The sequence below is a fragment of the Drosophila arizonae genome, chromosome X (genome assembly GCF_054131065.1).
Source record: "Drosophila arizonae isolate 15081-1271.41 chromosome X, UAZ_ARI_1.0, whole genome shotgun sequence".
NCBI classification, from domain to species: domain Eukaryota; kingdom Metazoa; phylum Arthropoda; class Insecta; order Diptera; family Drosophilidae; genus Drosophila; species Drosophila arizonae.
Genome location: NC_142927.1, coordinates 1,077,541 through 1,103,639, shown reverse-complemented (window position 1 = coordinate 1,103,639; position 26,099 = coordinate 1,077,541). Strand labels below are relative to the sequence as shown.

General features: G+C 44.0%; 7 protein-coding genes across 11 annotated transcripts; 2 read left to right on the top strand and 5 right to left on the bottom strand.

The window, feature by feature from the left end:
- Positions 1 to 19: 19 nt before the first annotated feature.
- Pis (phosphatidylinositol synthase) lies at positions 20 to 2,812 on the bottom strand. 2 transcript variants are annotated; one of them, XM_018016818.2, is made up of 5 exons: positions 2,623 to 2,812; positions 1,904 to 2,038; positions 1,185 to 1,338; positions 976 to 1,127; positions 20 to 889 (listed from the first exon to the last, which is right to left on the bottom strand). In XM_018016818.2, exons 1-5 carry the CDS (start codon positions 2,672 to 2,674, stop codon positions 705 to 707), a joined length of 678 nt encoding a protein of 225 aa, XP_017872307.1. In that variant the 5' UTR covers positions 2,675 to 2,812; the 3' UTR covers positions 20 to 704. The 2 variants fall into 2 exon arrangements, with proteins under 2 accessions (XP_017872307.1, XP_089330720.1); XM_089474594.1 differs by lacking the exon at positions 2,623 to 2,812 and adding an exon at positions 2,097 to 2,119.
- A 79-nt stretch (positions 2,813 to 2,891) lies between these two features.
- Positions 2,892 to 5,114, top strand: Hap40 (Huntingtin-associated protein 40 kDa). Its single transcript, XM_018016814.2, has 2 exons — positions 2,892 to 3,459; positions 3,527 to 5,114. The coding sequence occupies exons 1-2, from the start codon at positions 3,251 to 3,253 to the stop codon at positions 4,386 to 4,388; spliced, it is 1,071 nt and encodes a 356-aa protein (XP_017872303.1). The 5' UTR covers positions 2,892 to 3,250; the 3' UTR covers positions 4,389 to 5,114.
- A 1,155-nt stretch (positions 5,115 to 6,269) lies between these two features.
- Positions 6,270 to 10,755, bottom strand: LOC108619993 (ATP-binding cassette sub-family F member 2). Of its 4 annotated transcripts, none has more exons than XM_089474587.1 (5): positions 10,550 to 10,755; positions 8,600 to 9,291; positions 7,392 to 7,897; positions 6,797 to 7,333; positions 6,270 to 6,726 (listed from the first exon to the last, which is right to left on the bottom strand). In XM_089474587.1, the coding sequence occupies exons 2-5, from the start codon at positions 9,267 to 9,269 to the stop codon at positions 6,592 to 6,594; spliced, it is 1,848 nt and encodes a 615-aa protein (XP_089330713.1). In that variant the 5' UTR covers positions 9,270 to 9,291; positions 10,550 to 10,755; the 3' UTR covers positions 6,270 to 6,591. The 4 variants fall into 4 exon arrangements, with proteins under 4 accessions (XP_089330713.1, XP_089330711.1, XP_089330712.1 ...); XM_089474585.1 differs by having other exon boundaries at positions 8,600 to 9,471; positions 10,550 to 10,754; XM_089474586.1 differs by having other exon boundaries at positions 8,600 to 9,397; positions 10,550 to 10,754.
- On the bottom strand, positions 10,550 to 17,278 carry LOC108618036 (uncharacterized). The gene has a single exon (XM_089474588.1). It carries the CDS (start codon positions 16,901 to 16,903, stop codon positions 15,200 to 15,202), a length of 1,704 nt encoding a protein of 567 aa, XP_089330714.1. The 5' UTR covers positions 16,904 to 17,278; the 3' UTR covers positions 10,550 to 15,199.
- Positions 11,221 to 14,410, top strand: pon (partner of numb). The gene is made up of 2 exons (XM_018016840.2): positions 11,221 to 11,817; positions 11,877 to 14,410. The coding sequence occupies exons 1-2, from the start codon at positions 11,371 to 11,373 to the stop codon at positions 13,395 to 13,397; spliced, it is 1,968 nt and encodes a 655-aa protein (XP_017872329.1). The 5' UTR covers positions 11,221 to 11,370; the 3' UTR covers positions 13,398 to 14,410.
- A 117-nt stretch (positions 17,279 to 17,395) lies between the features above and the next one.
- LOC108619994 (protein Flattop homolog) lies at positions 17,396 to 22,402 on the bottom strand. Its single transcript, XM_018016842.2, has 4 exons — positions 22,146 to 22,402; positions 18,245 to 18,381; positions 17,873 to 18,176; positions 17,396 to 17,786 (listed from the first exon to the last, which is right to left on the bottom strand). Exons 1-4 carry the CDS (start codon positions 22,170 to 22,172, stop codon positions 17,493 to 17,495), a joined length of 762 nt encoding a protein of 253 aa, XP_017872331.1. The 5' UTR covers positions 22,173 to 22,402; the 3' UTR covers positions 17,396 to 17,492.
- Positions 22,403 to 22,793: 391 nt separating this feature from the next.
- HLH4C (Helix loop helix protein 4C) lies at positions 22,794 to 25,934 on the bottom strand. The gene is made up of 2 exons (XM_018014618.2): positions 25,498 to 25,934; positions 22,794 to 24,147 (listed from the first exon to the last, which is right to left on the bottom strand). Exon 2 carries the CDS (start codon positions 24,091 to 24,093, stop codon positions 23,557 to 23,559), a length of 537 nt encoding a protein of 178 aa, XP_017870107.1. The 5' UTR covers positions 24,094 to 24,147; positions 25,498 to 25,934; the 3' UTR covers positions 22,794 to 23,556.
- Between the last annotated feature and the right edge of the window lie 165 nt (positions 25,935 to 26,099).

Below are 26,099 nucleotides of genomic sequence, written 5' to 3'. Positions count from 1 at the left end.
AAAAAATGTAAACTCTAAATTTTGCACACACACACAAAACAATAAAAATTCTATTTATTAATCATGTTCAACCACTGACAAACTGTTTCAACTACTTTTTTTTTTTAATTTCTGTTTTTTTCGTTTGTTTTTGACTAATAACGCAGAGAATTTCTACGGATAGTTTATGTAAATATATATCTACATATATATATGTATATATAACCAGGTCTCGGTTTGTATTGTAGTTAGCCCTTACACATTATATAGTTAAATACATATAGATTAAGATCAAGAGAATTCATTTTAAAAATGGATGACATCAAATTCCAATCATTAACAATATAGGATATAAATATATATATATATATATATATATATATTTATATTTATATTTATATGTTTTATAACATTAAATTTAACTTAAGCAAATAAATACATATATATAATAAAAATTACAATTCTTGAATCACCGCACGAATTAAAAATGTAAATATATATATATATATATATATATATGTATGTATATTATATATATGTACATTAAAATAAATATTAGTGCAAATTAAAAAAATTAAATAAAAGCGTCAAATAAAAAATCCACTAGAAATAATTAATTTTTGTTTAGTTATTTGGAATTAACAGTTGTTGCTTCGTACTTTTTAATGGTTTTCTCTTTCGCTGTTTCATTATTTTTTAGCTTTGGCTGTTTCCCTTTTTGGTTTTTACTCCAACTTTTTGCCAGAGTTTTGGATTTCCGGACTGTGACGTTTCTCTTGGCGCTCGCGAACATCCACAGCTGCCAAATCGATGCCAGCTACGTAGGCGTGCATCACAGAGATCAGAGCCTTCAGTATAGCGAAGGGGCCCGTGAGAAAGGCCAAAATCTTATACAGCGAAGCGCCTAATACTGATGAAAAGGAAATGCATGATAAATCAACGAATAATGAGTTATATAGTCGGGAGTGCCTGACTATATTAGTATTATATAATTACTCAAAGGTCCACTAGTAAAATGCAATAGATAGAGGCAGACGTAGAACAGCTCATTCACGCAGCACATAAAGGTGAGCACATCCTTCTGGTAGTAGATGCGCATCACAAAGTTGTCGTTCACCTTGTGCGAGACGCGTCCAACGACAACGCTCCTGAAATGTCAATGTCAATAGTTATAAGAGGATCGCAACCGAATCTGCTTCATTTACGTTTGCATATAGAGCCAGTGACAGGCGACATCGATGGCGATTGACAACTGGAACCAGAACATATACTCCGGGTAGAAATTGGCCAGGGTAACAAGCAGGCCCATTGTACCGCATCGATCCGTCAACTGATCCAGCATAGCGCCGAAGCGAGTGCCTGAAAAGAGTAGAAAATTAACCAACGCCTTAGATGAGGCTGAGGTACTGGCGGCTCAGCATGTTGCCTGACTAGGGAATACCTCGCAGTGTTTATTCCTTCAATTCCAAATAATCTCACAAGAAATGAGGGTGAACCTATGGAGACTGTATGACTATTACATCTGCTGTCCGACATTTCTTATTTTATTGAAATAATTCTTGTAAATAGAATTTGTATATATTTGCTACCTATACATAGTATATATTTACCGCTAACTTGTTACATACATATGTATGTACATGTACTGAGAAGCATACGACAATCTACACATACCCTTTGAATGGGTAATCGCATTTAACCGTGAAGCACTGTTTAATGTCGTTAAGTTAAAAAACTTAAAATGTGGCACCATCCGATATCAAATTTGGACACGTATGCGGATAAATTGCACAAACAACAACTGGACAAATAAATACGTGTCTGAACACTTTGCCGGTCAGTGTCTGAGTCATACATTCTGTTCGTCTGCTTGATTATTGATGAGGAGTCGAAAGAGATATTGAAGATGCTTTCAGGAACTTACTCTGATTCAAGGCCCGAGCGGCATGTCCATCAACGGCGTCCAGTAGTGCACTAATTATATAACACCAGCCGGCGACCACATAGTTTGTGGACATAAACCAAAACGCAATAATAGCCAACACGATGCGTGCATAACCTGTAAGAGACAATTTAAGGCAAAACAATGCAAATTACATACACACGCACACACTCACACGCACTCACACACGCACAGACGCAAACAAACAAGTGCAATTCAATTTCCAATCGATAATGTGTCGGTGCGCATGTAGATGGCGCAGTAGGTGACATTGCTGAATGGCCGAGAGGATGGAAGGGGCAGGAGGGAGCGTTTAGTGTGTTGCATTTCACAGGCTGCAGCGCCACCAACGCTTGCTAATTGAATTAAACCAACAATAACAAATCTATGCACACATATTTGTTATTGTCTGCTATCTACACACTCACACACACAGACACATCAGCACCCAATGCGTCGCACAGTGGGCGCGCAATAGAAATAATTAATAAAAAAAATTTTAATAAAAAATCACTCCAAGAACAGCAAAGTTGTATGCTTCATGATGCATTTGGCAAAGCATATTCTGCTCAGCTACAATAGACAGCTTTTTAATTCAATAACTTGTCTATTTGTAAAATGAAATTAAGACATTGTAAGCGGATAATTGATTACGGCCCATTATACACGACGTCACATTTGTTTACTAAACAGGAACTTACCAATCAGATTTGGTACGAATATAAAAACGTTATCGTGCTCGGCAATGGCCATTGTAGAGACCGTTTAGTCAATATTATTGATAAAACGTTTTATCAAATATATATGCTTTAATTAAATGCGTTGCGGCGCGATAACGTGGCTTGCGCTGCAATATTTTTCTACGTTCTGTTCTACGACTGTGCAAAAAATGGCGCTGTATGCATGGGCGCAAATCAGCTGGCGGAGCAGTGCTGGCTAATGCTCAACAGCAATGGCACAGAGCAAATGGACAGGTAACACCGCTTAATGCACAAATTGTATCTTGCGTAGCTTGCGACAGAATTCGCGCTTGGATTGTGAACGAACATTGAGCTCCGAAATGTAATCATAAAGTGGTTGCGTGATTATTAATAAATACGATTCCTGGGCATATCGAATGAAATAATCAACAAGTTGTGACGTCACACACGTGTGATAAAAGTCAACCTGTGCCTGCTTTCCATTCTACATAATTTATCAACGCTTGCTATGTACCATTGTACAGCACTTGCAAGGCTGTTACTATTTTTTGTTTTTCTTTTGACAAGTTAGTTTGATACAAAGATCAGAATGTATAATGTATAAGCACTTGAATAATATCTAAAAATCATGGAGAAACTACGCAACAATAACACTGCCAACGCACAGCCGGCAGAGCAACAACAACATCATCATCACCACCACCATCATCACCGTCACCATCATCATCAACACCAACAACAACAGCTACAGCTCGACCAATACCCAAAGAATCCAATTGAACAATATCTTCGCGCCTCAACAAAAATAAAGAAAATCGAACGTGTAGTATTCTTCAAGTAAGTGAAACGATCTGAATCCATATGAGCAGTTTATAGCGAATAATATGACTTTCGCATTTTGCAGGCGCTTTGCACCAAACGTGGCCGATGTCCAGGCAGACTTCCAGCGTTTGGCCTACAACTTCGAGGAGTCGGGTATCATGCAATATGCGGCCATGTGTCACATTGGCTATGCCAAATGTGAGTCATACGGCGGATCACCTCAGCGCGAGGCTGAGGCATATGTACGTGCCGCACGTGCCTTTCTCTTAGCACACAACGAATTCCAGCAGCTGCACCTGCGCAGCGGTCAGAATGGTTTCCGCGAGGGCGCTCTCCATTGCTACAATAAGGCAGCCGAGCATGTGGCCGACAGTGGAGTCTTCAAAGCAGGAGTGCTGCGCGAGCTAAAGCATCTCAAACGCAAATTGGAACGCACAAGCAGCTTTGCCTCGCCTACTCATCAGATCAACGATCTGGAGATTAGCGCCGAGATGAGTATGCAGCGTGAGGACTACCGCGGCGCTTTGCTTCACTTGGATGACATTGTGGACAACATCTATGAGCGGCGCAAGGCCTCGATGTACGGCGAACTGTTGCGACGCGTCGAAGTGCTGCGTCTTCTATTGCTAGTCCATCTCAACTTGCCGCCAGCACGCCAATCCCCCGCACACATCAAACTGATTGAATACTACTACACACTCGCCCAGTATGAGACTCCATCGCAGCTGATTCACGCCGCCAATCAGCCGACTGAGCGTGCCGGCGCCTCGGTGCCAATACAGCAACAGTATGGCCTGGCGGAGATCGTTTGCGCCTGGGTCGAGCGAAACATGTGTGATCTCAAGCATCTGCTGCGTGACTTTGGCGCCGACAACATTTCGATCAGTCAACAGGAGCGCCAGCTCCTTAAGACTATTTATTCTGAGCTATCAAAGATCTACTAGACCTACCTACCTTTTTCCTACATTCCTTCGTTCATCCGTTCATTATCCTTTCTCTTCCTGCCAGCACACGGACAAAAGCAACGACAGCTGGTGCATTTATCTCTTCCGTATTATCAGCTGTTCGATCTTATGTGCACATCACATTTTACATTCTTAACTTTGACAGTTCCTCTTAGCCGTTCCAGAACCGCACTAGTTCGATTTGTTAAGGATCAGCGAGAGCAGCGAGATGTACTAAACAATAGACTTTCAGTTGCGAATTGTTAAAGATCGTTTGTGTTTGAGCAGCCTCCCCTCAAATCTCACCTCACCTCACTTCATCTTTTATTACCTATACACCTAGCTATCAATAAACTCCAACGTTCAACGCCTGGAGCGAAAGACGACACACACACACACACACAAACAAATTTGTAACATACGAAACGAACAGAAAAATGCAAGTGCAAATTTATAATATATATGTGTGTATATGCATATATATGAATGTGAATATAGATGTATCAAAATATGTATGTATGTATATTAATATAAATATATAGTGTGTAGTATATGCAATATCGAGAGTCTACCAATAAAACTTGTCAACGTGCCTACACGAATAACGCGAACGTATAAACGATATTAGCTTATAGTAGTAATATAATAAATTAACTGTAATATGCATAAAAACAAATAACTATGTATACAACTCTCGAGTACAATAAAACGAAAGAAAAAAGAACATATGGATGTATATTATAGCTTTTGTTGTACCTAATACAAAGCTCGTATTTCATTCATTCAAGCGCCATCTATGGCAAGGGTGAGACTGCATACATACAGTAAGCCCCACTGAACTCTGCAATGCAATGAGTTATTGGAAAAAGAGATAAGCCCTTTGTTAAGTATAGTGAGCAGTAAAAACGTAGACCAAATTCCAGTTGTATTGCTTTTCTAGTTCTCAAGATCGCTGAACTCAAATGTAGGGATGAAGTCACTTTGCTGTTATATATACTCTATACATTTATACTTTACCGGCTCTACTACGTCTGCATTTTACATGAGCTTAAAATGCGCTAAATTCTCTACGTATATCACTTTTATTTTGAACCAATTTTGAGGTTAGAGTTGAATTAGTTTCTCTGCTTTAATTCAAATAAAAATAAATTGGTTGTATATTGAAAAAAAAAAAAAACACACACACTTTATTGTTTTATCTATTTGTTCCATGTTTTGTTTTTATTGAATTTAAATTTTTTAGTTGACTTAAATTTTCTGTTTCGCATTGTATTGTATATATGTTTATTGTATATGAAATTATTTTCATTGAACAATTTAGTAAGTTACTTTTCTTTTTATAGTTATGTAGTTATTTTTCGCTTTTAATTACTTCTTTAAAAACGCTTCGTTTTATTTTCGTATATATATAAAAAAAAAAACATTTACTGCATTTTAATTCTCTAGCAAATTCCAATTTTATAAACTATCAAAAAAGTTTGATATATATATGTATATATACTTATTTTTAGTTTTAACTTTTGATTTTGGGAAGGGCAGCGGGCAGTAGCAATTTTATTATTGTTTAACTGGTCTTGCAATTTGTTCATAATTATCCAATACATGCACATGATATATATGTATATACATGTGCCTATACATATATATGTATGTTAATGTATGTATATTTTAATATTGTTTACTATATGTTCTTTATTTCTATTTAGCTTAAGCGCATCAAACAATTTGAAACCTAGCAAAGAAATTGTTCTCAAAATACAAAATAATATATAAATAAAAAAAAAAATAAACACTTAAGCCACAGCTTGTTGTGCACAACATGCCAGAGTGAGTGTGGGTGGGTGTGTGTGTGTGTGTGGCTTAAGATTAAGATCACAAGCATTTGTTGTTGTTTCTATGTTTGTTTTTACTTTCCTTTTGACTCACATTTTATTTAAATTTATATTGACACAAAAAAACGGAAAAAATTCACCTAAAAATTTGTATGTGTATGTGTAGTGCGTGTGTGTGTCCTGTGTAAACTCAAAAACTAATTTCGCACACAAATTAGGAGATAAAGAGCGAGAGGCGCAGCTGCTGCGAGAGCGAGAGCAACGTTTTTCCAGAAGAGTTTTCAAGCTGTATTTCAGAGTGTACGAGTGTGTGTGTTGCATATATATGTATACATATATATGTATGCGTGTGTGGGTGTATGTGTAGCTAACTATTTATTTGCCACCTTGGCCTTCTTCTCGTTCTCGGAGGTAATCTTGTTCTTCAAGTGATCCTTGTAGTCCAAAATGCCACCCTTCCACTTGGTCACCGTCTCCTTCTCACAAACCCAAATCTCTTCAGCAACCTAGAGAAAAGTGGACAAAGAAGCATTAGCATGATCCTGCTTGCAGTAATCAGCATATTGGTATACATACCTGATTGATCAGACGGAAATCGTGACTAACTAGCACCATGCCACCGTCGAAATCATTGATAGCATCTGCCAGAGCATCGATGGTCTCCATATCTAAATGATTTGTAGGTTCGTCGAGTAGCAGCAGATGAGGCACCTGCCAGGCCAGCCAGGCAAAGACAACGCGACAACGTTGCCCATCCGAGAGCTGACGTATGGGGCACACCTGCTGCCGTCCAGTCAAGCCATATCGTCCAATTATCTTGCGCATCTCCTCCTTCTCCTTGACATCGGGAAAGGCGCGCATCATATACTCCAATGGACTAGCATCCAGGTCGAGCAGCTCGTGCAGATGCTGATGATAGCGAGCGATGCGTAAATGTGAATTTTTACGTATCATGCCAGATGTGGGCACCAGATCGCCGTAGAGTAGCTTCAGCAGCGTCGACTTGCCAGCTCCGTTGGGGCCTACCAGAGCGAGACGCGTGTCCAAATCAATGCCAAACTCAAGGTTCTTATAGATCCAGGGAGTTTCATCGTTGTATCGGAAGCTGACATTCTAAGGGAGGGGAGAGCGTTCAGTACAGAGATCACAAATATATTGCCAATTGACTCACCTGAACCATAATCACAGGTGGCGGCACCTTGCCACATGATGGGAAATAGAAATTGAGCACCTTGTCGTCGGTCACCTTCTCGGTTAAACCTTGGGCAACCATCTTGGCCAGTGTCTTCTCCTTGGATTGTGCTTGCCTGGCCAATTTGGCCGAGCCGTGGCCGAAGCGCGCTATGTAGTTCTTCATGTGTGCAATCTGATCCTGCTCCCAGTTGTATTGCTTCATCTGGTTCTCCAGCAGCTCCATGCGGGTGCGCACAAAAGCCTCATAGTTGCCCGTATAGTATTTCAAGCGTTTGCCCGTCAAGTGAATGATGTTCGTACAGACGCCATTAAGAAAGTCCTGCGAGTGTGAGATGAGCACCAGGATGCGCTTATACGTCTTCAGCTCCTCCTCCAGCCACACGCACGCGTCCAAATCCAAATGGTTTGTCGGCTCGTCCAGCAGCAGCAGATGCGGCTTGACAAATAGAGCGCGCGCCAGCGCAATTCGCATACGCCAACCACCTGAACAAGGGGGAAAAACACAGAGAGAATTAGACATCTTTGATTCGCTTGGGAGTTGTAGTGACCAAGTGGAAGTGCTATTATCTAGCCTCATTTCGTCTAGGTGGCAACGTTACAATGGGAAATTTGGCAACATTAGGTTAAATTTAATGATAGATAGGCCGAAATGATTGATGGCTTGGTGAGAACTTAAGCCATAAAGACTTGAATGAACAACAATCTAGATTGCTTTCTATATGACAGCTGTTAGAAGAAATGCTCTTGATATACATTGAGGAATAGGAGTCATCTATTGGAGCATCCTAAAGTTACTATCACAGCTATGCTGCGATCCTTTGACTAATCTATGTATTGTTATATCAAATAAATGCACCAAGTTTAACAAAAATAGCCTAAACAGAAGCTGAGTTCACATGGAAAGTTTCTTTAGAATAGGAGAACTAGTAAAAGATTGAACCATGAATCATCTAGAAGGAATATGCAGAGCTAAGATAAGAAATGGATTATAATACACAGTAGAATCCGATTATAGCGACACTCAAGGCACTGTTATACTCTATATACACTACAACCGTATAAGTTTGCTCATAAAAGTTTGTCTGGGGACCAGAATTTTGGTCGCTATAGCCGTACAGACGCTATAAGCGGAGTCGTTATGGCTGGATTCTACTGTATATGAATATTGTCACGAGCAGTTCTTACCAGAAAAATCCTTGGCTTGCTTCTGTTGCATGGCCTTATCGAATCCGAGACCGTGGAGGATGCGAGCTGCCTTGGCCTCGGCCTGATCGGCGGACATATCGTCGAGGCGTTCGTAGATATCGATCAACTGCTCTTGGGCATCATCCTCGTCGCTCATGGCCAGTTCCTCGGCCAGTTTCTCCAGCTTGATGCGCTCCTCATCCACCTCCATGACGCACTGCAGCGCACTTTTCGTGCTGGCCGGTATCTCACGCGTCAAATGGAATATATCAATGTGTGGCGGTATGGGCACCTCGCGCCTGCCGAGAACGGCGAGCAGCGATGACTTGCCGCAGCCATTCAGACCGATTAGGCCATAGCGACGACCACAATTCAGCTCCAACATTGTGTCCTGCAGCAGCTCCGAGCCGAAGAACGTAATTGAGAAGTTGGCAATCTTCACGTCACGTGATCTTGGGTGCACGGCCAGGGAGCCAGTGCAGGATCTAGCCTCGGCACTGATTCTAGCCTCCTCCTCGAGCTTGGCGCACAGTTTCTCCTCCTCGGTCATCTCCCGATCGAGGCCGTTGGCATTGCCATTCATCTTCTTTGTGGATGGTATCTGTTGGATTTTCTTGTTGCGCGCATCCTTTTTGCGTTGCGCATCCCGTTTCTTAGCGTCCGACGGCATTTTGATTCTTTTGAAATTTTATCTGTTTTTTAGGTTATGTTTACTTTGAATACTTTGAAGTTGCCGAATCGAAATTTGTGTGCGTGTGTGTGTGTGTTGCCTGTATGCCTAAAATGTATTTTATATATCTGTAAATATATATGTGAATGTATATATATTTCCTGTTTGAGCGTGCCTGCGCTCGTGTGTGTGTATGTGAGTGCTGTGAATGACAACAAAAGAAAAACACAGTTGAAACAGCATAAGGATGAACAACGAATGATTCAATACGCCGATCAGGAACAAGAGCAGCAGATACACAAATGCAATCATATTTCAACTTGAGCGAACTTTGTATATCTATACTTTGTGTAGTATTTAATGCTTCTTGACGACTGTAGAAGTGAAATGACAGTTAGATCTGAATTACGAATTACTTCCACACTGGAACTGGAATGAGTTTCCCACGTAGTGTTGCTAAATGTCATGTCATAAGTGTCAATTATTATCTTCGATAGAGTTGAGGTCTTTGGAGTATCTAGATCTTGTGGCAATGCCACGCTCCGTGCCTCTCAAGTGTATACGAATTGGAAAGAAAGCCGCGCAGTAAGATTACTTAAATCATAATCGCATATAATAAGGAAACATATTTTTATCATTCCTATTGCGCGTCCCACGTCCAGTTTCAATAATATTGAAAAAGAACATGTGAGAAAAGATACAGCGCAAATTTACTGTGCATGCGATTGTGGATGTGGAAAGTATGTAGAGGGTACGCTGTCTGGGCTGCAGATGGCGCCACATGCGCACCTTCGGCAGCAACTGTTTCAACAATGCGCCGAAAAACGGTTAAACAGAAAAAACTTGAAAGCGCAATACGCATCACGATTTGCTCTTATATCTACGTATTAGCAAATTACATGCTTTTGGATTTTCGTTCTAGCTGTTGATGAACCACATTTCACCTACATTGCCGCATTTTTTTTTTTCGCAATGAATCACTTTTGGTCAATGGGAGACGCTGCGCACTCACTCTACAAAATGTGCACAAAGGAATTTCAGTGCAGCTGATGATAGTCTGCAGGTGTGCAGTGAAAAGTAGGGGAAAGGAATGAAATTGCAACACACACGCGCCAGACACTTCTCCTAAACTATTACAGCACACACGCGTACTCACACATACACAAATTATATATACATGCGTGTGTATATATCCATATACTGACACATGTGCACATTTATATATGTGTGATGTGCCATTATTGAGTTTTTCACGGTTGGCGTTATATAGCACATCTCACCTTTAAATTTGTTGATAGAAAAATAAAAACTGAACGTGTCACGCAAAAGAATCCAAGCCAATTCGCATTTGTCGGGCTGTTAATGCTGGTCCGGGCTTTTGGGGGCTGCTGCTAGACGACGGGCTGCTGCTTTACAACGGAACAGGAACACACCGAGCACTCACACACCAACAGCAGCTGCGAAAAATGCTGCTACTTTTGCCTTTTACCGTTTTGACCACCGCACACGTGTTACGTTGAAATAATCGAGCACTGTATATCGATGTTTGATTAATAAAGATACATATTTTTTTTGTGCGATTCTGACGAACGAACTATTTTATTTAAATAAATAAAAATTTTGATTAACTAGGAAAAGTATCATATAGATTTTTTTACGACTCTCGAATATATAACAATACATCGATATTCGAAATATCGATATCTTTTAGCATATTTGTTAAAATTAATGTTTGTTTTTTATTAATTATCAAACGACTGGCTCGCGTGGACGAGCCCTTAACTTTACTATAATTTGTATTCTTAGGAAAAATTAAATATCAGCCGGTATATTCAAACTACTTTATGGCGGCAAACGATGCGCACTTCTTCTTTAAGATTTGCCATTCACATCACAAGTGCGTATTCTTCAAGCGATAGTCCAGGGCTACGCGTTTATTATCCATAATTGTGCAGCACTGTTTCTATTTTATGAATTCAAAATGGCGCGCATTGTTTGAGGCGTACAATTGGCTTTGTGTACATTTGTTATTTTGCTCCTTGTAGAACATCGTGAAACAGTTTTAAACGTTTCGGTTGGCTATAAAAAAATTCTGTTTAAAATGCTGGAAACCAAGAGCATCGCTGCCTTGGCCTTCAATGAGACGCCACGCAAACGCAAACGTGAAACCAATTGCGCAGCCGCCACCCTTAAATCCGAAGGAGCCGCTGCAGCTGCAGCTGCTGCACCTGGTGTTACAGGAAATGCGTCGTCATGCTTCACCAACGCCGCCTTCAGCTCGACGCCGAAGAAATTGATAGGCCGTCGTCGTTTGGTCAAAGAGAACGAGCAACCAAATCCCTTTGCTGCGCATCCGGGACTAGAAATTAAATCGATTGCGGATTTGGCTGCAGTGCAGCAACAGCAAAAAGAGCAGCAGGGACAGCTCTCACTAAATCCCTTTGAGGTAGTGCGTCAGCCCTCAAAGAAGACGAAGCGCGCGCACGCTTGCTTCGAGAATCCGGCTTTGAATCTTGAGTTGCCGGAGCGTCAGTTTAATCCATATGAGGCAAGTGTCAGAGCTTTCATACTCTCTTGTATTCCTTATTAACCTAAACCCTATTTAAGGTCGTTCGTGCAACTGCCACGCCCACCAAGGGGTTCGTAAACGAGGCTTTGAATTTACGAGGCAATGATGCACCCGCCTCGCTGAATCCCTTTGAGATTCATCGTCGCAGCGACATCTCCAACGCAGCTGGAAATCCAACGGGTGTAGAGAATCCGGCCTTGGCCGAGGAGCCATTGCCCACCAACTTGAAGATAGGTTTGCCATTTACCCCGCGACTCAATTGTCGCATCGATTTCCATGGCCTATCGTTGGCTCAGCTCACGCCCAGCAAGCTGCTCGCCGAGAAACTGGTCTTCTCGCCAGTTCCCAAGCAATTGGAGGCGCCAGCCAAACGTTCGCTGGGTGCCATCAGCGAGGAGAGCAGCAGCATGGACATTGGCAAGGAATTGGACCGCTACCAACTGGAGCTGGAGAATAGCATCAATGAGGCGAAGCTGCGCAAGAATGGATTGCTGCTGGAGACGGAGCAGACAGAGCTGGAACTGGTTTCCAGCGTCGAACAGGGCAGCGAGGAGCGACGCTACGTGTGCACCACACGCAGGCAGACCTTAACAGAGATACTGGAGGCAAATGAGGAGGAGCGTGAGACGGAGCAGCAGTCGAAGGAGGAGCCGCTGGAGCTGCCTCAGCTGGCAGGTGAAGATGTGGCGTATGCTTCTGAGGATTCGGAGGAAGAGCAGGAGCCGGAGGCAGCTGCTGTCGCCGATTTTAAGCCTCCTCCACGCTTCGTGCGCTCTTATCGACCAGGTGGAACAGCTGCAGCCATAGCTGGCAGCAAGGAGTCGCTGCACTCCATAACATCCGCCAGATCAACCAAATCCTTAGAGCTGGACATGCAAAGCAATATACGCAAATCCATCAGGAAGCCGAAACAGCAGGCAGAGCTGCTAGAACAGGAGTCGGAAAAGCAGACACAACTCGAGGGCGATGATGTGGCCTATGCCTCCGAATCGGAGCCAGAGGAAGAGGAGCAGGCTGAGCTTAACTTCAAGGCTCCCACACGCTTCGTACGCTCCTATCGCCCAGCTGCCACGCCTGCAGTTGCAGCTGTAAATGTGGCAGGCAGCAAGGAGTCCTTGCACTCCATTGCATCCAGCAAATCTGCCAAGTCCGAGGAGCTGCATGGTGCGCACGGCGTGCGCAATATGATAAGGAAATCCATTAGAAAGCTTATGCCCAAGCCGCAGGCGGAGCACAAGCAACAATCGGAGCAGGAATCGGACTCATCGGAGAAACCTCATCACAACATCTTAACTAGCATACGCCACAGTCTGCGCCGGCGGCCACAGAAGCCGCAGCCGCAGGCGCCAAATTGCGGCCCACTGGATGTCTCCATTGTGGACAGCAGCGAGCGAACCATGAAGCTACGCTCCACAATTCCCCAAACCGAGTACATGACCATCGATCAGCTAACGAATGAGAAGAAGCACACCCTGCGCAACAGTATCAGGCGCTCTACACGGGATGTGCTGCGACATGTGTTCCACAAGAGTCACGATGCCTACGCGACGGCCAAATGAGCAGAGAGAGAGAGCGAGTGAGGAGGGAGCGATAGTGAGAGAGAGATAGATTCCACAAATTCTGGGACGCTCTCCATAAGGCACAATTGCCAACGAAGAGATGGAGAGAGGGAGAGAGACAGGCCACACAAGTATGACTAGTAGAGGGAGAGAGACAGGCCACACAAGTACGACTAGTAAGAGAGGGAGAGAGACAGATGGATAGGTTCCACTCGCTTACATACGTAACACGTTCTACAAGTTCTTTAGCATCCAAAGATTGTCCACAAATGTTTTTTTTTTTTTTTTAAATCTATTTTAGTATTAAGTTTTTACTTGAAGCGATCTGGCAACGATGTTTGAAGTGTTTGGTATATGTAAAAAATGCTGACATCAGAGTTTATATATACATACATATATATTGAGCTAGATGCCTCTGATATTCGTAGATATATTAGTTCACTTCTTTCACTATCTGGCAACGCTGTCCCGCTCTAAAACAAGAAATAGCTCTGAAGCACAGTTACAAAGAACTTGCAAGCATCTAGCTGTACTTACACGCAGATAAAACACTAAATGCGCTTTTCTGCGATCCACATAAAGTGAGGTTATAAATGATTGATTGATGGAGCTCCTAAGTATTTTTAAACACAATTCTCAATGTTTCCAATGTTCAAGCAGCGTGTGTTTATTGATCAGCTATAACCAGAAATTCTTATAATTTATATCAAGTGTTCCGTATAATATACATATATTATATGGTATTTTTTTTAATGATATATATTCCTAAATATATATTTATATATATATCTGAGCTTGCCTCTCTTGATATAAACGTATTTCATGCAATTTATTTAAGCAATTTATTATTGACAAATTTTTACAAATCTTGTTCCAGTTTTTATTGGGTAAACCCCTCTTTATAGATGTTTATTCTACTCTCAATTTAAATGCACGTTTTTTTCTTATATTAAATTTAAGATTTGTTTTTAAATATTTATATTGCACTTCAATAAAATTTGATATTTATTTAATATTTGTGAGGTTATGTATTTATATCTAATATTGACTTTTTAGCTGGAGCCAATATAATGAAAAAAAAAAAAGTTGATTTATTTGTGTTCCAGGAATTCGATTTGTTCAATTTTATATTTTAAGGCGATTACGATTCCATATGACGAAACTATCGTCTAATTTAATGTCTGCTCCTAACATTGCTAGACTTTTAAAACTCATCGATTAGCTTATTGGTCCTCATATGCAAAAGCCTTTGATCGTAATGGCCTTTTAGTGTAAAGTCTGGTAACACCAAGCTCAGGTAAAGCTCCGAAGTTTCTAGTTCAAAGAGCTAAGGATATCTTTAAATTGGAACAGAGCCGTTGAGTCTCCAATTGGAAGTAATTTCAATAGGCCTCTTTTGAATCTCAGATGAAATAACATGAGTTGTTGAATAGTCGCTTCTCCTAATGTAAGGCGGTATTCCCTAATATTCCCGATATATCTTAAGCAATATTTATCTTTTTAGAGATCCCTTTTCCATCTGAAACAATGAGTAGAGTTTACTTAATCTAATTTCATATTCTTCAGGAATTCTTCCCTTTCAAGAGATATATACCTTTTGGGGCATCGATTTTAATCTAAAAAGAAGAGATTCTTAAGCATATCCTAACCTAATTTAAAGAATTCCAATATCCTTAAGGAATTCCTCTAGAGCTGGTGTAGAAGAGATCCTATTTGGACAAAGCCATCTCCTTGTCCTTCCCTCAAGGCCCCAGAAGAGATCTCTACTGAAGAACAGACGGATCTGTGAGCAAGCTGCAGCTCTACTTGTAGACAGTCTGCAGCAGGGGTCTCCTGCGCTGCTCGGGCGGCTTGTAGGCGTGCTGATAGACGCTGGCCAGCCTCCAGTGCTCCGGATAGCCGCCTTGTCCGGCGCCGCCGCCTTGACTGCGGAACGGTGGCACCAGCGTGTCGATGTCGTAGTTCTTTTTCGCATACGGCTGTCGGGGGCGTGGCACGACCAAAACACGTGCAGCTCCACCCGAGGCAGCTCCGCAGCTCGGCGGGATGCCCACGAAATCGCCGGAGGCATTCAGCTTGGGCATGCCGGCACGAAAGGCCGCCTTGCTCGACAGGCAATGGCCGTGAGCCGAGGGACAGCATCGGGGAGCCGGTGCCACTTTGTGGCAGAGGCGACGCGTCGGTCGACGAGCCGGCTGATCTCGCCTGCAAGCCGGGCCCGGGATTTGCGGACAGCCCGTGTGGCAATCGCTGGTGTCCGGTCCGAGATACTTTTCTCGCAGCGCTTGATAGGCTTTATCGCCCAGCATGGGCGAGGACTGATACTGCTTGGCTAGGCGATTCGTTGGCAGTCCAAAGCTAACGCCGCCGGAGTGCCCGCTGGAGTCGAGTAAATTTGGAGCTCGACGACAATGCGAAGCGCTGGACTCCCGCGAGACGCTGCGTGCACGCGCAGGCGGTGCGTAGTCGCAGCCGCAGTTCTCCTCCCGAGCCATTGATCGGCCGGCAAAGTCCGTTTTCCGCCGTAGTATGTCCTTGTCGAAAAAGTCCGGTTCACCCATGGTGCTCGTAAATACGCCCGCAGAGCGACCCAGCTCTATGTTGGGCTGCTCTTCCCTAGGGGTTTTGACGCACGTGAACACGGCCGGTCCAGCGGAATCGTTGGAGCCATCTATGTGCCTTGCCAGACGAGGCTCGTCCGCCGGATTGGCTGGCTTGAAGTCCCACCCAATGGCCAGGTCCATCGCGCCCATCTTTTTCGGTGGCGCCGAGCCGATTCCACGGAACGGATCTCCGTTCAAGGCTTTGGGTAGAACGCCTCCCGTCTTTGGTCGATAGACTTTCATCTTGGTGCAGTGCGTCGGGCCGGCGTTGTGGGTCTTCACACCAACGCCCGTGGCAATGGGATCGATGTCGAGGGCTAGGCCGCCGTGACCTCCAGTTATTTGGGCCTTGCGAAAGGCCAAGTCAGCGACGCAATCGGGCAACGGCTGATGGTCGAGGTTATCCTGATGCATTCGCTTGGCCAGCTCGAAGTTCGCATACGCTGGCACTACGGGCGACGGACAACGTTCATTCGGCTTCTCCGTAATCGAGTGCAATGGCATCTTACGGCTCAAGTCTGTTTCAGCTAGAGCGGGAGTGGGAGCGGGCACTGGTCTACTTGAGATCAGATCTCTGCCGGGCGAGAAGTCCAACTCGGACGGAACTAGACTCGAGTTCTGATTCAGTTGACCCGTGTATTTGGCCTGGGCGGCGGCTAGAGCCGGAAATTGTCTGCTCACCTCCTTCGCTCCGGCTCGATCAAATCTGTCCGCCTCCTCGTCCAAATAGAGACGGCTTAGGGGTAGCTCCCGTTCGGGCGCATTTTGTGGCTTGAGTTTCGCGTCCAGCAGCTGCTGGTGCGAGGGCAGACGATATTCCGGCTCGGTGAGATCTCCGGGCGTATAGCTCAGATCCGGCAGCTTGTAGTTCACACTGCTGCTGGCAACGGCTGCTTGCGACATGATTGAACAAGTGATTCACGTCGGATTTGTACTCTCAATCGATATCAATCAACTAATGTGATGATGAGTGATTGATGGAGGATTATTGGATTACCATGTGGATGTGGATGGATCATGATAAATGAAATAAAATTGAAGATGATTGATGAATGATTGATGCATAATTTATTTTGACTGAAGGTTGATGATTGATGATGATTGAATATTTGTCAATCAATCGTATTAGGAATGGAAAAATGAGACTGAATAGGCGATTGACGATCGATTGATACCTGATTGATAACCTAAGTTTATTGTTTTATGGTATAACTATTAATGATTGATGATGCTTAATGCTTTTTGGCTATCATTAATCGATGATGTATGATTGAGAATATTTTCAATGTGCTATGTGCTTATCTATACCTATCTGATTGAGGAAGCGGCGGAACTATGTGCAAGACTAATAAATTGATTGATTGATTGATTAGCCTGTCTGATTTATTGACAATCTGATTGATTGACCGATTGCATATTAAAAAAATTTATTAAAAGATTTCACGTTCGAATTTGTATGTCAACCAGTTCAGCGAGTGGAAAGAGAGGGGGATTACTTGGACTGCTTCTTTGATTTTGGCGCTTTGGTAGTGGACTTGGCTGTTGTCTTGTTTTGATTTGGAGCTGAGACAGCGACCTTGGCGTCCTTGGATGCCTCTTTGCTAATGTCCTTGCCGGGCTCCTTAGAATGATCCTTGACAGTTTCTTTAGAAGCCTTATTTGCCTTCGCGTCTTCGGCGCGGTGATTGTTTCGATTGTATTCGAAGGCGGTGACTGGACGCTTCTTTAGCTTCTTTCGATTCCTGGACGAGGCATCGCCAACGCGCGGAATCAACTTTTCATTCGACTATGGGCGTGGATGAGGGTGTGCGTGTGTGGTTGTGCATTGCAGCTGTGAGCTGATTGATGGTGATTGAGCTAAGCGAGACTCACCTTTGGCACGCACTTGGCGCGTCGGCACTTCATGTGCTGCTTGTTGATTTCGAGTATTTGCTTCAAGCCTTGGCACTTGGTCTGGCACGCGGGCCGCTGCCAGAGCGGATCGTCCTTGAGGCCCAGCGTTTCCCGGTAGCCGCACTGGCGCTTAAGCGCTCGCTGGCAGTTGCACAGATCTCTGGGGTACTTCCAATACTTGTACCTGTTGCTTAGGCAGTTGTTGTAGAGCGTCGCAAAGCTGCGCGTAATGCGCAGAGGCAAATGATACGTGCCGCGGTAGTTGCCCAGGAAATTGCCGTCCCTGCAAGGATGAGAGCTTGAGCATACCTTTCATATTCGATAAATGGACAATTTCGGGTTCGAGCTTACCGGGGCGCTGTGGGCAGCAGGTGCCCGTCGTTCCCTGCTATGGGCGTCGAGTTGCCCCTCAGATTGCGTGGCAGAGGCGGCGAGAAACGCGGATACTCCCAATTGCTGACGCTCTTTGCTTGAAAGCCGCGCTCGTACTGCTCGAGCGGCAGGGGTAGGGGCAGGGTAAATAGAGCAGAAGATAAAGGTAAAGTAATAATAGGAAAAAGGTTTAATTCAATCGTATAAGGCAGAGGGGAGGAAAGATAAAAATAGAAAGTGAGAGAGCCAGAGAGATGAAAAGAAATGGGGAAGCGAGAATTGCAGCAGGAGAGAGAGAGAGAGAGAGAGAATGAACCGATCAATTTATATTCTTGAGTCGAGCTCTATAAGAAATTGCACAGTTCACGAACTCCAGACCTACAAAGATATAAAATGCTTTTGCGGGAGGCCAAGACACCAAAATATGATACGGTACAATATATACGGACGGACAGATGTCAAGTTCCTTCAATAGAACTGGCATGATGTCCGTCTGTGCGTCACACCCTCCCCTCTTCATTTCGAAGGTAAGAAGAGACAGCGAGCGAGAGAGAGACAGAGAGAGGGGAGCGGGACTGCAGTTGGCTCTAAGCCAGTTGAACCTGTCAGCCACCTGTTTCAATTGCCAAGTCCTAAAGCTGTTATTTATGGCCGCTAAGCAAACCAATTGATAAAAAGCCAAAGACCGGACCTAGCTGAGCCGCACCCTCCCTCCCCTGGCCGGCCCATGCCCGCCCCAGTGGGCGTGTCCCAACCCCCGTGCAACGATTACACGGCGTAATCGTAATCTCCGTGTTGCAACATGTGTAAAAAAGGCATTTCGCCTAATGCCACTTAATGCGTTGTTTGTGCTTCTGTTTCAGTTTCAGTTGCCCTCTCCTCGCCACACTCGCCCCTTCTCTCTCTCGCTCACGCTCTCTGTTTGTGTTTGCCTTTTTAAACAGACGGCAAACAGAAGCGATAAAAAATGGTTTGGCAGCGGCACAATTGCACGACTACGATATACCCCTCAATAGGATGCAAGCGTAATCAACTCAAGAATGCGAGACAGAGAGAGAGAGAGAGAGAGAGGGAGAAAGAGAAGAGTAAAAGAGCTGTTCAATTATTATCATTGACTCCATCTTCCTTTGAACTCATAGTCCGCTCATGCACTCGAGTTGTACATACCCCATGTGTCAGCCAGTTGCCAGGGTATCAAGAGACAGCAAATGTAGAACCGGAACTGGCAATTGCTGTCGGAGTCAGAGCTAAGACCTACAGCTCTGCCGTGAGCCATGGATCACAGTTGCTGGCGCAATCATTTATCAGCTCAGCTCAGATATCTCGCTCTCGCTCTCGCTCTCTATTTGGGTCTCGCTCTTTTCGTCTTTCATTGAGTGCATGGAGCAAGTGGAGCAGCTGCGGGAGCAGCCATCCAGCTCGTCCTGCTTCCCACGCCAGCTTCATTTCAATCAAGCCGAGGTGGCAAATGCAAATTGCGAATGGTAATACAATACACAAGGCCACGCCCAGCAGCTGCAGCCGCGGCCGCAGCACGTGGCACGCTGTCAACACTTGATGACGGAATGCGACAGGGGCGGGGGCAGGCCTTGATTGAGTGCGTGCGAACCAGAGGGAGATCTACAAAGGAGCTGCACAGAGGTCTCTCATCTTGTTGCGAGGCGTTGCTACTGTAATTAAATTTGCACGGCAATTACACAACACTGGCGTCGTTAGAGGTGGGTGGAGTGGGCAGGGCTGGTCTGGTATGGGGCTATCGATAACAGGACGCAGGACGAAGCGTGAAATACAAATTGATTTTAAACTCAATTAGCAACAATAGGACGAGAGGCGCGACAAAAGACCTCAAGAGCTTAGCTCATTCAGACAGATAACGGGACAATTGCGGCCCACCCCTTTTCACGAGGCAGCCGGAAACCCTTAGCGATGATTTTCATGTGCAGCCCTCTGGGGTGCAATTTATCACATGCTGGATTAGACAGTCAAAAAGCTAGCGAGCTGCACGTGCAGCGTCTGGTGTTTGTGTGGTTCCAACACCAACCAACCAACCACCCACCTACCCACACACACACGCACACGTACGAGGCGTGCCTGATGTAACGGGCAGGGGGGAGACGGAGAGTGTCTGTAGTGGGCAACACTTAAGCTAATTTCACGCACTGCAGCAATGGCAGCAGCAACAACAGTAGCTTCTCAGCGCACAGTTTTCACTGCCATTTCCACTTTTCCGCAATTTCCCAATCAATTTCAGCCTCGGCTGCTCGTCCAAAACAGCTGTCCACATGTAATTGCAATTGAAATGCCATTAAATACGATTCCCCATAAGAGGGCGCTGCAGATGCAAAAAAAAAAAAAAAAAAAGAAATGTGAACACACACCCGCACACACACACACACTAGCAAAAATACTTGTCACTTCGGCTTGACCGTCGCCTGAGCCTTGCGAGTCACACAAATTCCGTTAGACTATTTTGAGCGCGTCTTCTTTGTGCACAGCGCAAAAACAAAAGTATTGCAAGAGAATTGGAAAAAATAACTGTAAACAAGTTGCATGGCAATCGGCAATGGTAACCAAGTAAATAAAACTGTCGCTATTTTGGCATAGCTGTCGGCTGCCTGGAAGAGGGAAGAGGGAGAGGGAAGAGGAAGGGAAGGGAAGGAGAGAGCAGATAGGCACGACGTAGGTGACAAGAAGGCAATGGGAAAATATGCAAAAGTTGCGTACGCATCACACACACACACACACTTGCCAGCACATGCACATACACATGCATATGCCTGTATGTATGCTACAGCCCAGCTCAGCTGCCAGCCGACAAAGGCGTCGAAAGCGTTTAACTCATCGAGCTGCAGCTCAGGTGGAATTTAATTGATTTTAAACTATTTAAAGTATTTGGAATTAAAAGCTAAATATATTCAATCAAATCAAATTAGTCAAATTAAAAGCTATTACGAAACTCTTTGCCTAATCTAAAATATTATTTTGATTGCTTTCGAAATAGTTTTGTTCACATGAATATTACCTCAGCTGATACTGGAATTTATTAACTATTGTCGCCCGTTTTGCCTATGCTCTCTATTTATAGAGCCTGGTACTGGGGTGGGGAGAAGCTCTATTGGTATTTTGATTTCTGTGCGGGCTAAACATAGCCCATATTGAGGACACGCTCACCCGGTTGCCATGTCTATGTCTATGTTGTTATTGTTGGCCTTGTGAGACAGACAAGCCATAAAGCCAGCTACATGTACATGCATAACTGTATGTAGGACTGGAGTAAACTTAATGCTAACACATGAAACTATTAGCGAACGTTTGATAGAACATTTCTTGAGAATTTGATAGATCAATTCAAAAGTATGCGAGAATGGAGGGCTACAGCTATAGTCAGATGGCTCACAGGGTATAGACTAGCCCTCTTTGGGTAACATTAAGCCTAATACCAAAGGAAACTGTAGATATTCAAGAAACAGGTAAGCAACAACAGTTTTACAGGGTATATACCAGTCAAGATTTGCTGTAAGCAAGAGGCAGACTGTCTTCCCTCTGACTGGCAACAATTGCCGTACAGGGTATACAATAGTCGTGCACTTCAACTACCCTATTGGCAACTGCATATGTTGTGTCCATCCAATCAATCAAAACATAGCCCATGAAGAGCCATCGAGACGAGGAACAGCGGCTTTACAGGGTATATGCTAGTCGAGCTAGCAGTAGCTTTGTCGCTTCCCTCTGTGACTCGTACTAAGCGAATTTCAGTTACGGTCACGGAAATGCAGAAACAGTTAGATGACGCCTGCAATTGGGTCGCTGCCACGCCAGACGAATTTGATAGGTGGCAACGCCGGCGCAACTAAATTGAGGTTAGGTTCGGCTGGCTCACCTGCATCGCACTGAAATTGAACGCCATTTTCGATCTCCCCCCTGCTCTCCTCTTTGTACGGCTTATGAATTTCGAATTTCGAAGACGAACGAAAAGCGAGACACAAAAATAACGAATCTTCAATGGCTCTAGTTCGAGCTGATGTTAAACTGGAATGAATATATGTTTTTTCTGTTACTTCAAATAATGTGTTGAGCCCAACATACACAAACAAAACCAGACAAATACTCGTATATGTAAACACACACACACACACACGCACACGCTCACTCGGGCAACGCACACTGCGATTGACAATATATATTTGGGGGAGACTTTATAGATTTTCGGGGGCGTGGCCTGAACTGCGCACAGCAGCCACAGGCACACGAAGTGGGGCAGCGTGGGAGCGAGAGATGAAGAGTGCGTGTGCGCGAGAGAAAGAGATAGAGATGCTGGGGAGTTTGGTTCTGGATTGGGGCTTGGCGCATCTGGCGTATTGCGCGCAGACAGCAAAACAAATGAAAAACTTGACAACGCCAGCTGAGCCACGCAACTTTCCCAAACGGAGTGACTGACTGCCCCTGGCATACCCTGTAAATGATGAATTTCGATTTACAATGAGATACACTTGTGGCGCAAATTACAAGTGATTTACTGTATGATACCCTGTAATAAGAGGTCATCCATATCTGGGAAATATTCCCATTAATTAGATATGCTTTAAATAGTAGTTAAAGCAAAGAAGCGAATGATTGGATCAGAGATACCCTGTAGTGCGTTATACAACCACATTAATAGATAGAGGAAGGGAAACGATGTGCATACATATGTATGGGAAACAGAGAGAGAGGGAGAGAGAGCGAGTGAGAGAGAGACAGAGATAAACACATGTATACAGAGGCAAAGAATGAAAGAGTTAAAAGAAGATCGTGCTGAAATGAATCGATATCAATAGGAAAGCAGGGGAGAGTGAGAAAGAGAGTAAGCGAAGAACTGGGAGACGGGTGCAGAGAAGCAATATATAGTTTTCCAATCAGTTTCTTGAGTAGCCCCCAAAAGTAAACTCGTATGAATGCTGTACAATATATACATAGATACATATAGATAAATTTATTGCTGGACTTGGATATATAAGCAAATATCACGTATTACACATATAGCTATAATCTATGAAAAAAAAACACACGAATTTACACTTTGTCTAAGATCGAGTTGAGTCGATGGACTAGAATAGATATACATATTTATATATATAGATAGATAGTGTTAGGTATATGCATGTCGGAACTCCAGTTAGTTAGTTGTATGGGAAGGAGGTGGGGGAGGAGGAGGAGGCGGAGGCGGAGGCGGAGTTGGGGGAGTAGGTGGAGCTGTTGTTGAGAAACATGGCGCCTGGCAACTGGCTGCAGCTGGAGGCGTTGGCGGTATCTCAGGGCGTCTCGAGCACATGATTCAGATACGCTATGTAACAAATGGCCAGCTTGAGGATCTCGATCTTGGACAGCTTCTTGTCTGGCGGCAGCGTGGGCAGCAGCTTGCGCAGCTCCGCGAAGGACACGTTGAAGGCCTCCACCCGTATCCTTTCGCGCGTCGCATGCGCCGTTCGATACTTGAGCGTGGCGCGGCGTCGCCGACGACGCTCCTCCCTGGACAGGCCCACCAGCTCGGAGGGATCCAGGTGGGTGATGGGCGTGGTGCGACGCCGCGGCGCCGGCGTTGGCGGCGGCCCGGGCAGCGCCGGCTGTGCCGCCGTCTCGCACGCAATCCGCGCCTGATACCGCTGGTCGATGTCCAGCGTCGTGCTCGCCGCGTAGTCCTCGCTAGCGACATGCCCTAGCCCTTGGCCGTTCGATATGTTCGCACTGCTGTTGCCCGACGCCAAGTCGTCCTCCTGATCCATATAGTAGCGACTCAGTGAGATGCTCTGCGGCGGCCCGGGTGCCAAGTGTGCCATATCGTAAACCATATTTAGACGATGCTCCTAATCCCAATCCCGATGCTGCTGCACCTCGGCTGACCACTGTTTGGGGTTAAGAGAAAGATCACAAGCTGTCAAGTTCAAGTTCAAATTTCGATGATATAGAGAGGAAGGCTTATAAAGAGTGAACTATTGCCTAGAGAGCTATTGGCTTTCGATATAAGCACCAAGCTCCAATAGTAGAATAGTAGTTAAGCGTCTTGAGGGTAACTATAATCCTATAATGCATATATCTTTCGAGAGCCCAAATACCAGCTCTGATGTCTTTAGCGCTGTTAATTTTCGAGTTAACTCAGGGAAACCAAGTCTGAAGGGCTTTGAATAGACCTCTCTTGAGATGGTGTGCTCCTAGCCGATTGAAATATTTAATTTTTCGAAAGAGGAATTATTCTTTACATCAAGCGCCCACATACCAAGTGTGCTATCTCCAGGTCTACAATTTTTCGAGTTAACTCAAAACGAGCTGTACTAAAAGTAAAGTATTTCCAATTGATATAAGCCCCAGTAGAGTCTAATACCTAATCTGAATTTTCTAGCTCCAACAGTTCTTGATTTGTGCTTGGAGACGTCAATCTCAAAATCGATTTTATCGATGTTAAGCAAATGATAATCGATAGCAATAGACGGTAATTGTATTCCAGAAGAAGAGCTTTGGTCTCAAAATCCAGAACTACTAATCGATAAATAAATCGATTTGAATTGTGTCAAATACAAACATCTGAATCTCGAGGAGTCTGATGCTAATGCTCAGGAATATGTCTTATATATAGATAGATGAAGCGCTGCTTAAATCGAATCAGGTGTACGGATATATGTACATATATACCTATACTCATACGCATATATGTATATGTATTTGTTGGCGCTATCTCAAGCACTGCTTGATTAAGAATGTTTGCATTGCCTCTCCGCCCACAGACACGCCCACGTAGCAAATAACAGTTGCATTATTTATAGAATTATGCTGTGGGCGTCCGAAGGGTGTGTGTGCATCAGTCAACCCCTTTAGGGAACCCTTTCTGGTCACGTGTTTTGTTTGCGTTTGCTATTATATTATATTTATTATGATTATTATTATGTTTACTTATTATCGACATTGTTGCTGCTGCTCTTCGGGCTTTTATTTGCGACATATTTTCACACCTACACAAATAACGACGGAACAATTGTCACGTTTGCATTTATTGTGGCCCGCGGGAGTTGAGGCGGTGTTCGGAGTTCGAGCTTCGAACCCCTTTTTGATTTTGCTGTTTAATGCGCTTTGCGAATCCTAAGAACTCGTTTAGGGCGGCAATTGTACTCCAGAGAACAAAACACGCACTTAAAAATAATATTTAACTAGAACAAAAACCAGCTTGGACACTAATTTGAAGTGGATCAACTTTTACTTACAAGAATCGCAATCAGACACACGAACTGAATTTGAGATTTGTGTTTCAGTTTTTATGCCGATGTCCTGCGCCCGCAAAGCTTTCGACACGAACTGAGTCGCTGTGCGGATGCTGCGGCATCCTTTATAGTCAGCAGCCGTTTGCGCCAAGCAACCCCCGTTTGTATGGCCGGGCGACAGCCAATGGCAAGCGCTGCATACAACGCCACTAGCCAATCAGCGTAGCAAAATGGCGACGATTATGCTAATCATATAACTGTAACTAGCTCCCCATTAAAATGCGGCCCGAAACAATATAAGAGATATGTAGGTATATATCGTTGGAGTTCAAGCCATCCGGTTATTTATAGTTATAGTTTAAAGATTTGCTTATTGTTTTGTACAAGACAGATTGCAAATAAAATATATATATAAAAAAAAAAAAATTTTTTTTTGTTATGTAAAATATTTAATTTCATTAACATTTCATATTCATTTACACTTCATTTGAAGGCTAGCGAGAAGAGCAGAAAGCTGAAGCTGAATTTTTCCTATAATATTGTTTACCTAACACAAGAAAGAATAGCTCAACAAAATGCTCAACTGTGCAATTTTGAAGGAAAGA